The sequence below is a fragment of the Pseudopipra pipra genome, chromosome 17 (genome assembly GCF_036250125.1).
Source record: "Pseudopipra pipra isolate bDixPip1 chromosome 17, bDixPip1.hap1, whole genome shotgun sequence".
NCBI classification, from domain to species: Eukaryota; Metazoa; Chordata; class Aves; order Passeriformes; family Pipridae; genus Pseudopipra; species Pseudopipra pipra.
The window spans coordinates 2947527-2963379 of record NC_087565.1 but is presented as its reverse complement, the minus strand read 5'-3'; the positions used below and the strand labels follow the sequence as shown (position 1 = coordinate 2963379).

The 15853-nt window shown below is 59.3% G+C and overlaps 1 protein-coding gene across 1 annotated transcript; it reads left to right on the top strand.

Moving 5' to 3' along the window:
- Positions 1–246: 246 nt before the first annotated feature.
- On the top strand, positions 247–13032 carry TGM2 (transglutaminase 2). The gene is made up of 13 exons (XM_064673777.1): positions 247–450; positions 2543–2722; positions 4997–5239; positions 6195–6313; positions 7062–7190; positions 7662–7842; positions 8810–8945; positions 9063–9166; positions 9293–9532; positions 9683–9955; positions 11539–11699; positions 11851–11987; positions 12240–13032. Exons 1-13 carry the CDS (start codon positions 441–443, stop codon positions 12394–12396), a joined length of 2070 nt encoding a protein of 689 aa, XP_064529847.1. The 5' UTR covers positions 247–440; the 3' UTR covers positions 12397–13032.
- Positions 13033–15853: the final 2821 nt, after the last annotated feature.

The following is a 15853-nucleotide window of genomic DNA, read 5'->3' as shown; positions in this document are numbered from 1 at the left end:
CCTTGTTCTCCCCTCCTCTTGATCGGCAGCGGGGCCAGCTCAAGCCTGGGGGCTGTGGGGTCCCGGGGGACTCCGGGGGGGGCCAGCCCGGGGGGCTTCGGGGCCAGCGGCTTTGCTCCCCCCCTTTTTTTTTTTTTTTTCTGGAGTGGTTATTTTCAATAGGTGGGACCTAAAACCGCCGCGTTTCCTGGAAACTTTGTTTTCCCTTTCTTCCCTCCGCCGGCCCGGCCGCGCGGGGGGGCGCGGGGGGGCGCGGGGGGCGGGCGGGATAAATGGGACGGGCGGTGGGGCCGGTCGGCGGGTAGTGAGGGGCAGCTCCGCCGGCGTCGGGACCAGGACAAGGAGCGGCACGAGCAGCGCTGCGGGTGGCACAGGACAGGTACCGGGACCGAGCGAGCACCGGCGGCACCGGCAGCACCCGCACCCCCCGCGCCGGCACCATGGCCGAAGGTAGGACCGCGGGGCGATCCCCCCGCACGTGTCGGGATCGCTCCCGCTCCGCGGGAAGTCCCGACCGGCCGCGCCCCCTCCGCTCCGACCGGCGCTCGGTGCCACCCCGCCGCTCCCTGCTCGCTCGGTGCAGGAGCCGGTCCCTGACCCTCCGACAAAGTCAAGGGCTGTGGGGAACGGGAAGGACTAAAGCGGGGCGACGCCAACAAGCCCAGCGGGGTCCGTGCGGCGTCCGTGCGGGTCTGCGCCGTTCCCTCCCTCTCGACTTTCCGCTGGCCTGGGTGGCGCCAGTACCCGTAGGAGTGAAGTTTGGTGCTATTTAAAGCTTTGCCGGGAAAGGAAAGTTGACAGCTGGGCCAGGAGCGTGTGCCCACGTCCTGACAGGTTTAGAGGATTTCTGGAGGCTCAGGAATAAATAAAGCTTCCAGTCTTCGGGAGTCCTTCACGCGTGGCCCTTCCGGGCAGAGAGAGCCCCCGCCTTCCGCAGAGCTGCTCCCAGAGTCCCAGGAAATGGGGCCGTGTGATTCTCACGGGCACGGGGCCCTCGGGGTGAGACGGCATCACTGTGCCCTGCTGTTCCACAGTGCCGCAGGCTGTCCCGGCTCCCGGCACCACTGCAGCAATACCAACACACTGGGCAGCTCCTGCTCCTGGGTGCCTGGAACCTCCCTTCTGCTTGCAGCATCGCAGCCCCCTCCCTGCACATCTCTTGGCACCCATCGGTTTGAGGTAGAGGCACCTGTGCTTTGAGAAATCTGCTCTTTGCTAAATGTGCTGAGGATGATAACCCTGGGGTGACTGGGACAAGCAGGAGTCCTGGTTCTGCTCTCTGAACACACTCACAATGACTTCGGGTCCATGTCAGTGAGGTTCCACTCGTGTGGTCCATGTGCTGTAGCACAGGGCTGTGCTGCTCACAGAGGGGGAGGCAGTGAGGGAAAGGACCTCTCTGTGTTCTGTCTACACTCCAAGGTTCCCATGGACTGGCTGCAGGGACCTTGCCCTTAGTTATGGACAGTCCCAGCAGCTCTAGCAGTGTGGTGGGGATGGTGACAAGCCCACTGCCCTCCACTGGGCACTTACTGCAGAGTCCCCTTGTCCAGAGAGCCAGGAGCAGTGCTTTCATTTAGCTCTGGGAACAGCGAGCTCATGGGCAACTGTTTCCATTTCACAGTGGTTCCAGGAGGGCTCTGTGACTACCAGGGAAGGGCATGGCCGGGGAGAGCTGTGGCACGGGGCTGCAAGCTGAGCATCGCCCACTGAGCCACCCCAGGCGGCGCTGAGCTTGCTGTGTGCTCTCCTGCATGGAATGCTTTTGTTTATTCTGGTGATTAACGCGTCACTGCAGAGCAGTCAGGGGTCACTGGCCTCAAGCGATGATGAGCGATATCTCATCCCTCCTGAGCGGCGCCCAGAGTGGTGGGGACATGGCCCTGCCTGGGCTGGGATCAGAGCAGAGCAGCATCTGGGGCATCACACACCTCTGTCACTGAACTTACTTGCTCTCACCAATTTGTCAGCGGTAACAGCACAGTAAAGCTGCTGGAGGCCAGGCTGAGGCACAGGAACATCCCAGGCATTCCTGGGCTCAGCAGCGTGTGATTGCGATGGGGGCACACAGACAGCAGCCCCGGTGACAGCCCCTCCGAGTGCAGAGCTGAGCATTGGGCTTTGCTCCTGTGGTGGGTGCCCTGAGCCATGGGCCTGGCACAGCTCTGGCAGCACAGGGTGCCCCTCCTCCATGGTGATAGCACGGAGGCAGCCCCATGGCACACAAACACAGCACAAAGCCGGGTCAGGAAGGCAGAACGTTGCTGTCAGTTTGGCTGCCACAGCTGTGCCCCTCTAGCAGCACACGATGCAAGCCCAGCCTGCAGAGCCTTCCTGGAAGGAGCTCAGAGCTCAGCACAACCACAGTGCCCAAGGCTGCACCGGGCACACCGGGTAGGACAGGGCAGTGTGGGCAGGAGAGGCTCAGATCCCTCTCCAAAGTGCCAACCCAGGGCTCAGGGTGGTCTATGGCCCCCAGGGCCTGTGTGTCATGGCTCAGCTGGTGCCAGGGTCAGAGCTGTACATGCCACTGCCTTCGCAGATCTGGTGCTGGACACGTGGGACCTGCACTTGGAGCGCAATGGGCGGGAGCACCGGACGGCAGACATGGGGTGCAAGCAGCTGGTGGTGCGGCGGGGGCAGCCCTTCACCATCACCCTGCGCTTCTCAGGCCGGGGCTACGAGGAGGGGGTGGACAAACTCGCCTTCAACGTAGACACAGGTGAGTGCCCCCACATTTGTGCCACGAGGGAGGGCTGTGCAAGTGTAACCACTCTCTGCCCCTGCCCCAGGGCACCCCTGTGCTCCCACAAGGGCTGTGCCAAGGGGACCTAACTCATCTCATACAGTCCCTGTCCTCCTGTTCCTGCCTGGCAGAGGCCAGCACTGTGCACAGCTTTTGTGTCACGAGAAGACAAATAGGTAGAAACTCATCTCCTTAATGGGAGTGGAAGGGAAGCAATGAAGAAATAAAACAAGGGGCCACCACCACCTGTTCCTCCTCCTCCTCCTCCTATGGCCAAGCCAGACTTGGGACACACTGGAGCTGCCAGCTCACCTGGAAGTGCCTTGGCCGTGGCTGGGAACCTGCCCAACCCTCTTGCCCCTCTGAGAAACATCAGCAAAGTGAATCTTTTCAGCCAGGGGTATCACAGCAGTTCTGCTGATGGGCTTTACACCCAGCCCTGCTGCCTCTCAGGCATTCCCCAGAGAGAGGGTTGCTTGGGAAATGCAAACACTAGAGTAAAAAATGTTCCCATACAGCAACCCCAGCACAGCCCCCAAGCAAGACCAGGGATGTGGCCACTGCTCCTGCTTCCAGGGCTGAGTGCAGCTGCCAGGCAGGGGCTCGGCCCCGCCAGCTCAGAGCAAAGGGAGAGGAAACTCTTTCTCAGGCAAGAGCTATTTTGAGTCTGCAACGTCCTGCTGAGTCAACCCGTCCAGAACTAGAAGTACAACTGCACCCAGGTTTCCTTGCAGACTCTCTTCTTTTCTACACCAAAAGCTCTGGTGGCAAACCCAAACCTGGAATACCTCAGCTTCAGCCTAAACCAGCAGCTCCCCCCATGCCCTGGCAGTCCCACAGGGGCTGCCCACCCACTCCCACTCTCCAAGTTTCTTCAGGTCATGCTACAGCCAGGCAGTCCCAGGGTGGTTTTTCTGGAGGAGCAGCCCTGGGCGCAGCCTCCCAGGCCAAAGCTCAGGCTGGCAGAGGCTCCTCTGGGCTGCAGCCGAGCCCCAGCTCTTGAAGAAAGAGGGCAAAGGTGCTTTGGTGCTTGCAGAGGCATGTGGCAGTGCCACCCCACCGGCAATGGCCCCGGCACATTCCTCACCTGGGACCCGCAGCCCTGTCAAGGCAGGGACTGCCAGACCTGTCCCCCCACCCTGGGACAGCAGAGGCTGTGTGCCACACCGAGGCTGTGTGCCAGCTCCCACTAGAAAGAGAGGATGAGGAACAAAGTGAGAATAGAGCTGTCTTTTTGCAGCAGCTGTGTTAGCAGAGCCTGCTCTGCCGGAGCCCGGGGGGATGCTGTGGGCTGTGGAGGCAAGAAGAGAAGGAGGAGGAGGAGGAAGAGGAGGACAAGGAGGAGGAGGCAGGCTCCCGTGGCTGCCCACCCTACAGCAGCACCAGGCTGGCCCATGCCAAAAGGACACTGTGAGCTCAGCCCAGCCTCCCCGGGAGGAGAAACTGTGTCACTCTTATGAGTTCACGAGTATTTTTGGTGACTAGTCTGATGCCCTGCCCACACTGTGGGCGAGGGCTGGCAGGGGACCAGCCAGGGCTGTGCTCCGGTGGGGGAGAGTGGATGGCAGTGGCACCACTGCCCTGGCTGCCAGCCAGGGCCAGGGAGCTGCTGGGCTGGGCTGGGTGTCACCGCTCCAGGGAGCAGGTCTGGAGCTGGCTCAGTGCAGGTGGCTTGGCCATGGCTGCACTTGGAAGGGCCAGCAGGGATCACGCTGTCCTGGGCTCGGCATTTTGGCCACTGAGATCATCTCTAATCCTGGGATGTTTGCAGCAACGCCTCAGGCTGCACACATGGAGTGGGGCTCCCAGTGACAGGGGTCTGGGGTTCGTGGCTGGGCTCTGCCAGCCCCCACACCCTGGGCTGCAGCAGGACTGGGCTGTGTGGGCACAGGGACTCGGCAGCTCTGCTTGGAGCAGAGGAAGGGGTGCAGCTGAGAGGAGAGACCTGGCCCTGGGCTGGGCACCAGGACATGCACCTCCTGTGCTCTGCTAGCCCAGGGGTGCCTGTGGAGTGAGTCTGTCCTGCCCCAAACAGTGAGAGATGTGCCTGAGCCCCCCACAGCTGGGCTACCCTGTGTTCCCAGTACCTGAAAAACCACACAGTGAATGCTCCCAGGTTGTGCCAGTCAAGGTTCAGGCAGCTGCCACAGAACAGGGGGTTTGAGGCAGGTCTCCTTGGTGCAGCCCCCGTGCCGGGAGCTCCCAGGGGCCCCAGAGCACTGAGAGAGCTGACCTCCTCCTTCCTGGCAGGGCCCTGCCCCAGTGAGACATCAGGAACCAGGTCCCACTTTGCCATGACTGACTGCCCGGAGGAGTCATCCTGGAGTGCTGTGATGCAGCAGCAGGACGGGGAGTCCCTTTCTGTCTCGCTCTGCTCCCCTCCCAGCGCCCACATCGGCCGCTACACCCTGACACTGGAGACCTGCACCGGGTACCAGGGCTCCAGCTGCCACATCGGCCACTTCATCCTGCTCTTCAATGCCTGGCACCCAGGTGAGGCTTTACCTTCCTGAGCCCAGGGGTTCCTGGGTTCAGGCAAGCACAAGCTGCTCCCCAGCACTGAGGGGCTACATGTCACCACAGATCTCACCCCACTGCAGACTCCAGGTGCCCCGAGCCCTGCCCTGAGCTCAGGTCTAACCTGAAATTCCCACTTTACTTCCATTTCCATTCAATCCCTGCAGTAAGTTGTCTCCCACCCTAGGACACACACTTAGTTACCCCTAGTTGTCTCTACTTGCCCCCATTTGTCCCTAATTGCCCCCATCTGGCCCATTCCCACCCAGGCACCCAGCTGTGGTCTCCAGTGACAGGGACGTCACTCTGTTGGTAAAATTTGGGCAGCTGAACCCAGAGGGGAGGCTCAACTCAGTGCTGCAAGGTTTTAACAGCCCTGGGATTTTCCTCTTGTCACGTCCCTCCCCTGCCCCTGGACTGACTGGTTTCCTGGATCTCAAATGCTCCATACTGGGTCCACAGAGATAAGGAGCTGTAGGAAGCTCTGCTCAACCTGTGCTGTGCCGAGCACTGGGGATGGACGTCTGGGGTTTCCTTCTGCAAACATTTCCAGTAAATACTGATTTTCACAGCAGTAGCTGCTGTGAGTGAAATGGCTTCGGCTCACCCGCTCCCACTGCTCACTGCTCCCTCAGGGGAGGGAGGGAGGTCTCCCCTTCCGGGAGAAGACCCAACTCCATCAAATAAAAGGAAGGAAAGACAGAGAAATGAGAAAGAATGAAGAGAAAACCGCAAACCCGCTGAAAGTTTCCCATCAGCTCAAATCAAACTGTGCTGAAATTCTTCAGCAGTTTTTTCAGGCAGGAGCAGTTCCAGCCCCTGTTGCCTCATTTCCCACCGGATGCATCTCCGGGGAGGGGTAGCCCTGAGGGGGTCAGGGGGCTGGTGGCACGGGGCAGAGCCCTGTCCCCATCACTTGCTGTCCCCACAGAGGACACGGTTTTCCTCCGTGACGAGAACGAGCGCCGCGAGTATGTGCTGTCCCAGCAGGGGCTCATCTACCAGGGCACCTGCGACTACATCTTCCCCGTCCCCTGGAACTTTGGCCAGGTGAGTGGGCATGGCCCCCTGGGACCCTCAGGACTCCCAGCTGACCCCAGCCTGTGCAGCCCCGGTGCTGCAGGGCACAGGGACTGGTGTCATGTGTGTGCCCCCCCAAACGTGCCCCCCAAATGCCGTCAGCACCTCAGGGTGCAGATGTGGGTCAAAGAAACTGGAATCTCATTTCTGAGAGGGAATGTGCTGACTTCAAAGCATGGCAGGGCGAGGGGAGGTTTTCCACATGGCTCCTGGGGGCCCCACAGCCACGTGCCCCCAGTCAGGGTGGCCCTGCTGTGCCAAGGAGCTGTTGCCTGATAACGCGCTCCCCGGTGCTGTGCTGGGGGTGCTGATAAGGCAGTGCCTGCACTGGGGGGGCTCAGCCACCCTCCCTGAGTGAGGACATGGATCCTGTGGCCCCCACAGGATCCATGCCTCAATTCAAGGAAGGGCTGTGACTCAGCTGTGATGGGAAATAGGTGGTTTTTCACAGAGGTCAGCTCCATGCATGACCCCTGGGTGGCTGCAGGAAGCCAGATCCAGCCCCAGAGCAAGGGCGGGAGCTCATCTGTGGGCTTTGCAGGCTGAGTGGGGACGTCACTCAGTGGGTGATTGCCGGGGAGGGGACCCTGGGAAGGTGTGGCCCCCTGGCCCCAGCAGTTCTGCTTGCAGGGGCATCCTTGTGAGCCAGGGATGGAGGAGAGACGTGCCAGAGCCCCTGTGGGGACCTCACATGCCTTTTCTCCCTGCTCTCCACCAGTTCGAGGATGACATTTTATCCATCTGCCTCAACATGCTGGACATAAACCCCAAACACCTGAGGGACCAGAACCGGGATTGCTCCCGCCGCAATGACCCCGTGTACATCGGCAGGGTGGTGAGCGCCATGGTGAGTCTGGGGTGCCCCTGGCAGGGTGTCCCCCGCACCCCACGTTCCCTGGGGTGTAAACACCTCCCAGCTACAGCTGTGACAGAGAGGTGGCATTTGCCACCCCCCCACTTAGGCCATTTTCCTTCTCTGTGGTGTTTCTTCTCCCCTTTATACATTCTTTCCTGTTATTGCTCCTATATGTATAAGAGCCTTTTAAGAGGGGGGAATGGCAGGGGTAGTCACAGACCATCCCATGAGCAGCTTTGGGATAATCACACTCAAATTCCCAGGCTGGAGGACTTGTTTCTAAAATTCATCCCTGATTAGCACTGCATCCCAGTGAGCTCTTGCATGGATGCAGGATGCTAATGTGGGCGACAGCACATGTGAATGGGGCAAAAGCTCTTCCCCTCCATCCCCGGCCTGCTCATGCCTGTCCATCCGTCTATCCATCCATCCATCCATCCATCCTCTCTTCTCCTGCCACAGGTAAACTGTAATGACGAGGACCGGGGGGTGCTGGCAGGGCGGTGGCACGACCCCTACGACGATGGGACAAACCCCATGTCTTGGATTGGGAGTGTGGATATTCTCAAGAGGTGGAAGGATTTTGGGTGCCAGCCAGTCAAGTACGGCCAGTGCTGGGTCTTTGCTGCTGTGCAATGTACTGGTGAGAGCAGATGTCTCTGGCCTCCCCTTCCCCACAGGATGGGGTCACCTGTGTCCTCGCCATGTCCCAGCCTGGCCCCCTACCCTCCACCCAGTCCTGGTGCTGTGGCCAGAGGGAAGAGCTGGGGCTGGCTGCAATCAGCCTGCAATGATTCCTTTGCAATTAGCTCTCTGTTATTCTAATTTGTCGGCAAATAGAGGGAAAAAATTATAGAAAAGGGCTCTGGTTTTTCCATCAGCGCTGCCTGCCTGGCCAGGCAGCAAGGGAGGGGCCAGGGCAGGATAGGGGGAGGGAAGTGGCCTTAAGGCCAAGTTTGCAATAAAGTCACGAATCCACCGAGATCAAATTAATGTCACGGCCACCGGGGCAGTCAGGCTGGGGAAAAAGAGGAGAAAAATTCCAGGCTGGCTGCTGCTGGGAAACACTCACACATGCTCGTGCAGCTTTGCCTCAAGAAAAAGTGCTGCCTCTGTGCATGCATTGATGTTTCACAGACAGACGAGACCCTTTTTAGAGGAGAGAAATAGGAGAAAACTAAAGTAGATATTCAGTGACTCGCAGAGTTTTATAGCCTTCTTTTGAAGCACTGTAACTGCCTCCCTGCTCCCCAGGGAGCTCCGTGAGCAGTGAAAGACAGCTGGGAGATGAAATCCGGGGTTCAGCACGGCTGCCCACACTCTCCCTCCAAAGCTCTCACAGATGCTTTTGTGCCTTTTTTCTGCTGCAATATCAAACCTGTCAGACTGTCAGAGCCGTGTGCCACCCAGCTCGCCCGTGCACAGCAGGTGTGGGAACCAGCCCCTCCCAGGGCATCAGTCCCTGGGCACCCCTTTGCCAGGGAACGGGAAGGGCAGGAGTCATGCAGGACTGGGGATCCACAGGACAGGGACTGTGCAAACCTGAGGCTCTGTGGGATGGGAGTGGTGCAAATTGGGGCCCCCGTCTCACCCTGCCCTACTCCCCACAGTCATGCGGTGCCTGGGAATCCCCACCCGGGTGGTGACCAACTACCACTCAGCCCATGACACAAATGCCAACCTGACCATCGACCGCTACCTCAACGAGAAGGGGGGGCAGGAGCGGCAGTCCTGGGACAAGATCTGGTGAGCAGCACGGCGGGACCACAGCCTGCCCATCCCCAGGGCTGCCTCTGCCCCTGGCCCGGGGCCTGGTGGGTGCTGGAGGAGGTTGAGGCTTCTGCATCCTGGCTTCCCTTGCAGGAACTTCCACTGCTGGGTGGAGTCCTGGATGGCCCGTCCAGACCTGGCAGGTGACTACGACGGGTGGCAGGTGCTGGATCCGACGCCCCAGGAGAAGAGCGAAGGTACAACGTGCACCACACTGCATCCACCTCGTGCTGTGACACGGCAGGGTCACCCCACCACAGTCACCTCTTACCACTGCAGTGGCTGAAACCTGGGGGTGGTGACAGCGGCTCTGCTCCCTGCAGGAGTTTTCTGCTGCGGGCCGGCCCCCGTCAAAGCCATCAAAGAGGGCGACATGCAGCTGAAGTACGACATCCCCTTCATCTTCGCGGAGGTGAACGCCGACGTGGTGGACTGGGTGGTGCAGGGCGATGGGATGGAGAAGCAGAGCATCCAGTCCTCAGTGGTGGGGAAGAACATCAGCACCAAGAGCGTGGGAAAGGACAGCCGGGAGGACATCACCCACAACTACAAATATCCGGAGGGTACGGGAGCTGCAGGGGCAAAGGCACCCGGAGGGGGATGTGGCTGTTGGGAAACAACTGCAGCAGGAGGGCTCCAGGGTTCAGGGCAGAACAGCCTGGACCATTCCCTCCCCATATCCCCGGGAATCACGGGAATTTCATACACTGCAGGGTCTGAGGAGGAGCGGAGGGTGTTTGAGAAGGCAGAGCATGAGAAGAAGTCCGTCCCAGAGGAGGATAAGGCGCTGCACCTCAAGATCAAGGTGTCAGAGGGTGCAAACAAGGGCTGTGACTTCGATGTCTTTGCCGTCATCAACAACAACACAGATGTGGAACGTGTCTGCAGTGTCAGGCTGTGTGCCCGCACCACCAGCTACAACGGCACCACCGGGCCCCAGTGCGGCCTCACGGACTTGATCGACATTGACCTCGAGCCCCGGTCAGGTAAGGGACCCACTGGTGGAGAGGGGGCTGCTCTGCTGCGTGTGGGGTCAGCAGAATGCCCATGTTCAGCTGCTCAGTGGGCAGTGCCCCTTGGGGACATCCTCCTTAGCTATCTACCACTGTGGATTTTTAATCTTTATGAGAGGATGAGGAAATTGCTCAGGCAGAGGCTGAAAATGCATTTGGAACTGGGCAAGCCACTGCCGCTGTCATGCTGAGGGAGCGAGCTGGGCGCACCCCCAGGGCACTCCATGGCACTCGTCTGCATCCCTCCTGCTTCCCCACACACCTCAAGGCTAGGCTGGGCTCCCACTGCAGGGAGAGTGGGACTGGCTTAAGTCAGCCCCAAGCACACAGTCCCAGGTTGGAGGAAGTGGGAGGCACTGGGTTTACTGGCCAGCAGTGCTGAACCTCTCGGTGTCTCGCTGGGTGGGCGCGATGTCCCCCGGCACTCAGCCACGGAGCTGTCCTGGCATGGCCCCCCGAACTTCCCTCGCCCTTGTCACACATGAACATCATCATCTGCTCATTAAACATGAGTTTGGGTTTATGTGAACTTGCCAGAGACCCTTCGGGGCTTGGAAAGGCCACACATCTGCTGTCCTGGAACAGCCAGATGTTTACCCTGTGCCAAGCCCTGCTCCTCACCGGCCCGTAGCACACGCAGAGCTCGGCGCTCTGCCAGGTGTTGAGCAGTGCTACAGGAATGAGGAATGTGCTGGCTCTCGGCTCTCAACACTGTGGAGGGGAGTGGGACGTGCCCCTGCTCGTGCTGGCAGAGGCACCAGCAGGCACCAGCGCCTGCTCAGAGCCTTTTGCAGGGCTGGATGGGGACGGGGGGGCCACGTGTGCCCACCCTGCTCTAGAGGAGCACTGCTGGCCTTTGGGGTCCTTAATGTTCCTGTGCAAAAGGACGTAATTTTCTCTGAAGCTTTAATTACGAGCTCCTGAAGCTTCTGCCCCCAGCTGCTGTCTCAGAATACAGACCTCAGGATTCCCCAGACCGCATCCATTAGGGCACCCCAGTGCTCTGTGCTGATGCAGGGAGCCAGGCTTGTTCCTCTCCCCATGGCCTCATTTGATGCTACGGCAGTTTGTGCCCTGCCCCAGGAATGGCAGGCTCCATTTTCCATGGTCACAGTTGCTCAGGGGTCCTTGCCAAGGCACCTCTGCAGCTGATTCCCTTCAGCCTCCTTCCCCCTCAGCTCCAGACAGCTCCATCCCCCAAGGACTTTGGGATAAACAACAGCTAAGGGCTGAGTGAAGGCAGCTGCCAGGGAGCCAGGCTGTCTCCTGCTGCCCACATTGGCTGCCAAGGGCTTGCAAAGTCCCTTTGGGATCCTGGTGCAGGCACAATCCTGGGGTCTTGCCCTAGGACATGGCTCCTTCTCCTCCTCACACCCTCAACATCCCTTCTGGCACCTGGGTTTGGAGTCCCAATCCTGCAGGGACCCCAGCTCCCCCATCCTTGCAAGGAGCCTCGAGAAGCTCCTGGGGAGCCCAAACCATCCCAACAGAAGGTGCCTGCCAGCACCGGGCTGGGGGTGCTGTGGGTGCTGACCCTGCTCTGCTTCCCCTTCCAGAGAAGAGGGTGCCCATGCGCATCCTGTACGAGCAGTACAAGGACAGCCTGACCCAGGACAACCTCATCAAGGTGGTGGCTCTCCTGACCGATCACCAGACCGGCGACGTCATGGTGGCTGTCAGGGATGTCTATGTTGAGAATCCGCCAATCAAGATCAGGGTGAGGGTCCAGTCTCCCATCCCAGGCTGGTTTGGGGGGGCAGGGCTGCATCTCCTTGGACCTGCATCCATCCCACCAGGCCCAGGGCAGGGGGAGCACCACGGCCCCCAGGAATGGTGGGTGCTGGGGGTCCAACTTCTCCTACCTGCAGATTTTAGGAGAGCCGATGCAGAATCGGAAGCTGGTGGCAGAGATCAGCATGGTGAACCCCCTCGAAGTGCCTCTGAGCAACTGTGTGTTCGTGGTGGAGGGCTCCGGCCTCACCCATGGGCAGCGGGTCAAGCAGCTGTAAGTTTTTCCCTCTTCACCTGGCTGGAATGTTGGGAGTGGGGTGGATTTCTGTGCCTCGAATCCCCAGGGAGGGTGGTCCTGGGGCACAGCAAGAGCCAGGGCTGTGCTGTTCCCTGTGGACTCAGAGCATCCCTACACCACACCTCGCTGGGGAAGGGGCTCGGCCACCCCACAGGGATCCCAGGCCCAGGGAGGGTGACAGGGGGCCAGGAGGGTGACAGGCCCCATTGACTCCCTGCCCTCCCGCAGTGAGGAGCCGGTGGAGCCGCAGGCAGAGGCCAAGTTCCGTCTGGATCTGATGCCACACCAGTCGGGGCTCCAGAAGCTGATGGTGGACTTCGAGAGCGACCAGCTGAGGGGGGTGAAGGGCTACCGCAACGTCATCATCGCGCCCCAGCCCATGTGAGCAGCTGCCGTGGTCCCCAAGCTGCAGAAACCCTGCCTCGCTGGCCCCCCACTCGCTTTAGCCCAAGATGGTCCCAGGGAACCAAAGGACTGCCGGAGCCCAGCCTGACCCCACTCCAGCGGCAGCGGTGCCACGCTCCGCCCCGGGAGCAGGGACAGGACAAAGGAGCTGGTGGCACTGCAGGGCTCCCAGGGCAGCCGCTCGCTTCACCGCTGTTCCCTCACCCTGTGGGGTGGAAGCATCCCTGTCCTGCCTGTCCCCCAGCACTGGGCACAGCCGGGACCCCAGTGCAGCCCCCTCCTCTTTGCTGTGCTGGCAGCCCCAGCCCCCAGAGCCCATTTCATAGAGGCAGCAGCAGAACGACCCCCTCCAGCCCCGACTGCACCCGCCGTCGCAATTCTCTGACTGCAGCTCGGTAGAGAGAGATTGTATACTGTGAGCACAAAGCTGTCTATACACCATATATACATACAGAAATAAATACTTACTGCAAATAACCTGCAGCTTGGGTACAGCCAGGCGTTGGCTTCCATAACCGTCCTGGCACTGCAGTGACTGCAGGGAGGGACGGGACGTTACCTTCACACAAACCAACCATGCAAGCACTGAATAAAAATTCTATTTTTCACTTTTAAAGCCAGACATGGCTCTTGCACTTCCTCTCCCCACAGCAGCACCCAGCTGCTCCTTGCCCAGTGCACAAGTGGGTGCCCAGCAGTCAGGCATTGCCATGGCTGGCACTGCAGCCCCACATTGGCCACCCCCTCTGCCCCGAGTTGGCCTGGCCTGGTGTTCTTGGGCTGCTCTGCAGCTCAGGGGTCAGGAAGAGGGGTGACACCAGTGGCTCTCCTGGTCCCATGGCACGACTTGGCAGCATCGATGGTGTGGGGTAAAGGTGCATTCAGCCCCTAAGGCAGCCACCCCACACCTTCCTGGGGCATTTCTCCCATATCAGGAATGGCTCCATGCTGTTACTGTGCACAAAGAACAGGAGAGAGAACCCTGTTTGGTTACCTGTTACTACCCACAGTAATCAAACCAATGGGTTTTGCACACCCAGGCTCTGGGCAGGGCTGTCCACCCAGCCTGGAGTGGCTGAAGGGGCAGCTGGATCAAGCACAGGGATGCAGGAGGAGAGTGTGGATTTGTCTCATGCCTGGAACTGGGGTCGAGGCTCCACTGAAGATCAACATTTCCCATGCCAGAACAGTCCTCCAGCCTGCTCCCCACAAAAAGGGTGGGAGCCTTCCTGCTCCTGTAAACAAACACCACAAAAACCATTACAGAACTGGTGGTCTCTGGCTGAGGGTCCCATAGCCCCAGCAGAGAGGACACACCAGCCCAGGGACACAGTCTGTGGGACAAGGGGACCCTGCTCACACTGAATGGTCCCAGTCACCCTGACATTCCTGGTGTCTCCCATCCCACTTATAGTCCATGGGCAGCTGGGAGCATTTCCCACCCAGGACAGCCTGTCCTCCAGCTACCCTTTGTGTTTATCTTTAGGATGAGATAAAATCTCCACATGCAGCACTCCAGGCGCAGCCGCTGCTCCCACGAGCCAGACTGGGGTTCATGGCCAGAACTCCCCACACCCCAGCTCTGCTTCCCCCATGGGAGGCCAAGCTCAGACACATCTCAGCTCTGTCCCAGCCCCAGCTCCCAAGTGTGGGACTGCAGTGGGCACCCCTGGTCTGGGATGGGCACTGTTGGGCCCAGGCTTCATGCACAGCAGCACATCATTTAGCCAACAAAACCTTTCAAGACAACCCTCCCAGAGAACCATGTGATCCATTTCCCCCTACCTTGTGGAGCTTTAACCACCACATCTCCCTGTCCTGCTTTTCTCAAATGCAACGAGAAAAGGCAGCTGGGGGCTGGGACCCCCACGGGGTGCAGTGGGTCAGAGGGGAGGTCTGGCCCAGGGAGCGATGAAGAATGATGAGCAGCTCTCCCAGGGGACAGAACGGTCACCCCATGGCATGGGGACAGGGTAGGAGTTCCAGGAGGTATGGGAATAAGGGTTCTCTTGCAGGCAGGGCGAACAGTGGGGGCCACACCAGCCCCCAGCTCTGGCAGCACCAACCCTCCAGACATCAGTCCCAAGAGCAAAGGAGTTCCAAAGAACCCCGAAGGAGTTAATGGCACAACGAGCACTGCCTTCCCTGTCAGGAACATTCCTCAGCCCCTCGATGATGCACGGCCCTGCTTTAGAGCATTTGTTACTGGGCTCTGCTGAGCCAGGCCTCCAGCTGCTCAGCGCCTGGGTTAAAAATAACCAGCAGCTCCACTGCTTCAGAGCCGGGTCCTGATAAAATAAACATTAGCACAGCTATTCCTGAAGGTCACTCCCATCCATCTGAGCCTCAGCAGAGCAAGGCTGCTCCGAGGAGAAATGAGCTCGGAACGGACTCCAAATGCTGTGGTTACGGTTTGGCGGTGGGGGTTGGCTCTCAGGTTTGTCCTCCATTATCCACAGAACTGGGGTCAGCTTCCCTGTGCCCATCCTGGATCACTGACATGGTCCTGTGCTGCATCCATCTCCCTGTGCTCATCCCGGGTCACTGATGTGGTCCCACATTGCATCCATCAGACCCTCTCACACTCCTGCTGCGCGGGCAGTAAATTATGAATTAAATATTTCCAGCATCCACTGTGTGGGAGGGTTTGTAATTCAGCACTAGCCCAAGTGCCAAAGCCAGGCGGGAGCATTCACGTGTCAGGGAGGTTACGGATACACCTCAGCTCGCTGGAGATGCTGACTTGCCAAGAACTGACTGTAAACTCATTTTAGACTTGAGGACCTTTAACTTACCTTCATTGATGGATCAAAACTAGAACAAACTCCCATAAATCAGAGCTTCCACAGGAACAAATCTGTGGGATTTCCAAACGCCGCTGCCCCTCCAAAGGTCTCCCTCCTCCCCCACACATGGACACATTTTTACCCTCCTTGAGCCAACGAGACACCTGAGGCACCACCAAACAGTGAGAGAAAGACCCATAAACCCCACACGGCAGGAGGTCCCGCTCTGCCCTTGCAGGAAGCTACCCTCTCTTCCATGGCCATGGGATGTGCAGGAGACACCATGGAGAGATGGTGTCTGCCTCTCCAGCATGGCCATCCCGTGGAGTTGTAACTCCCAGAGCCTTTCTGTGCCTGCCTGTTCCCTTCACGCAGCCTCCCAGGGGAGCAGCCCCTGGCTCATCCCTCCCTGGGGTCCCCATCCTGCGCCTCACAGCAGGCTGGGCTGACACACAAACAGTAAGGACTGGTGAGAGCCAGCTGGGTGCTGGCAGCAGAGCGACATGCTGACAGTCAGCCACTTGTCTCTTCCTAGAAAGAAGAAACAAGACTTAGTTCTTAGAAAGAAGGGACAAGACTTATCTTCCCAGAATGAAGAAACAAGACTTAGCTCTTCTCAGAAAGAAGGGACAAGACTTAGCTCTTCTCAGA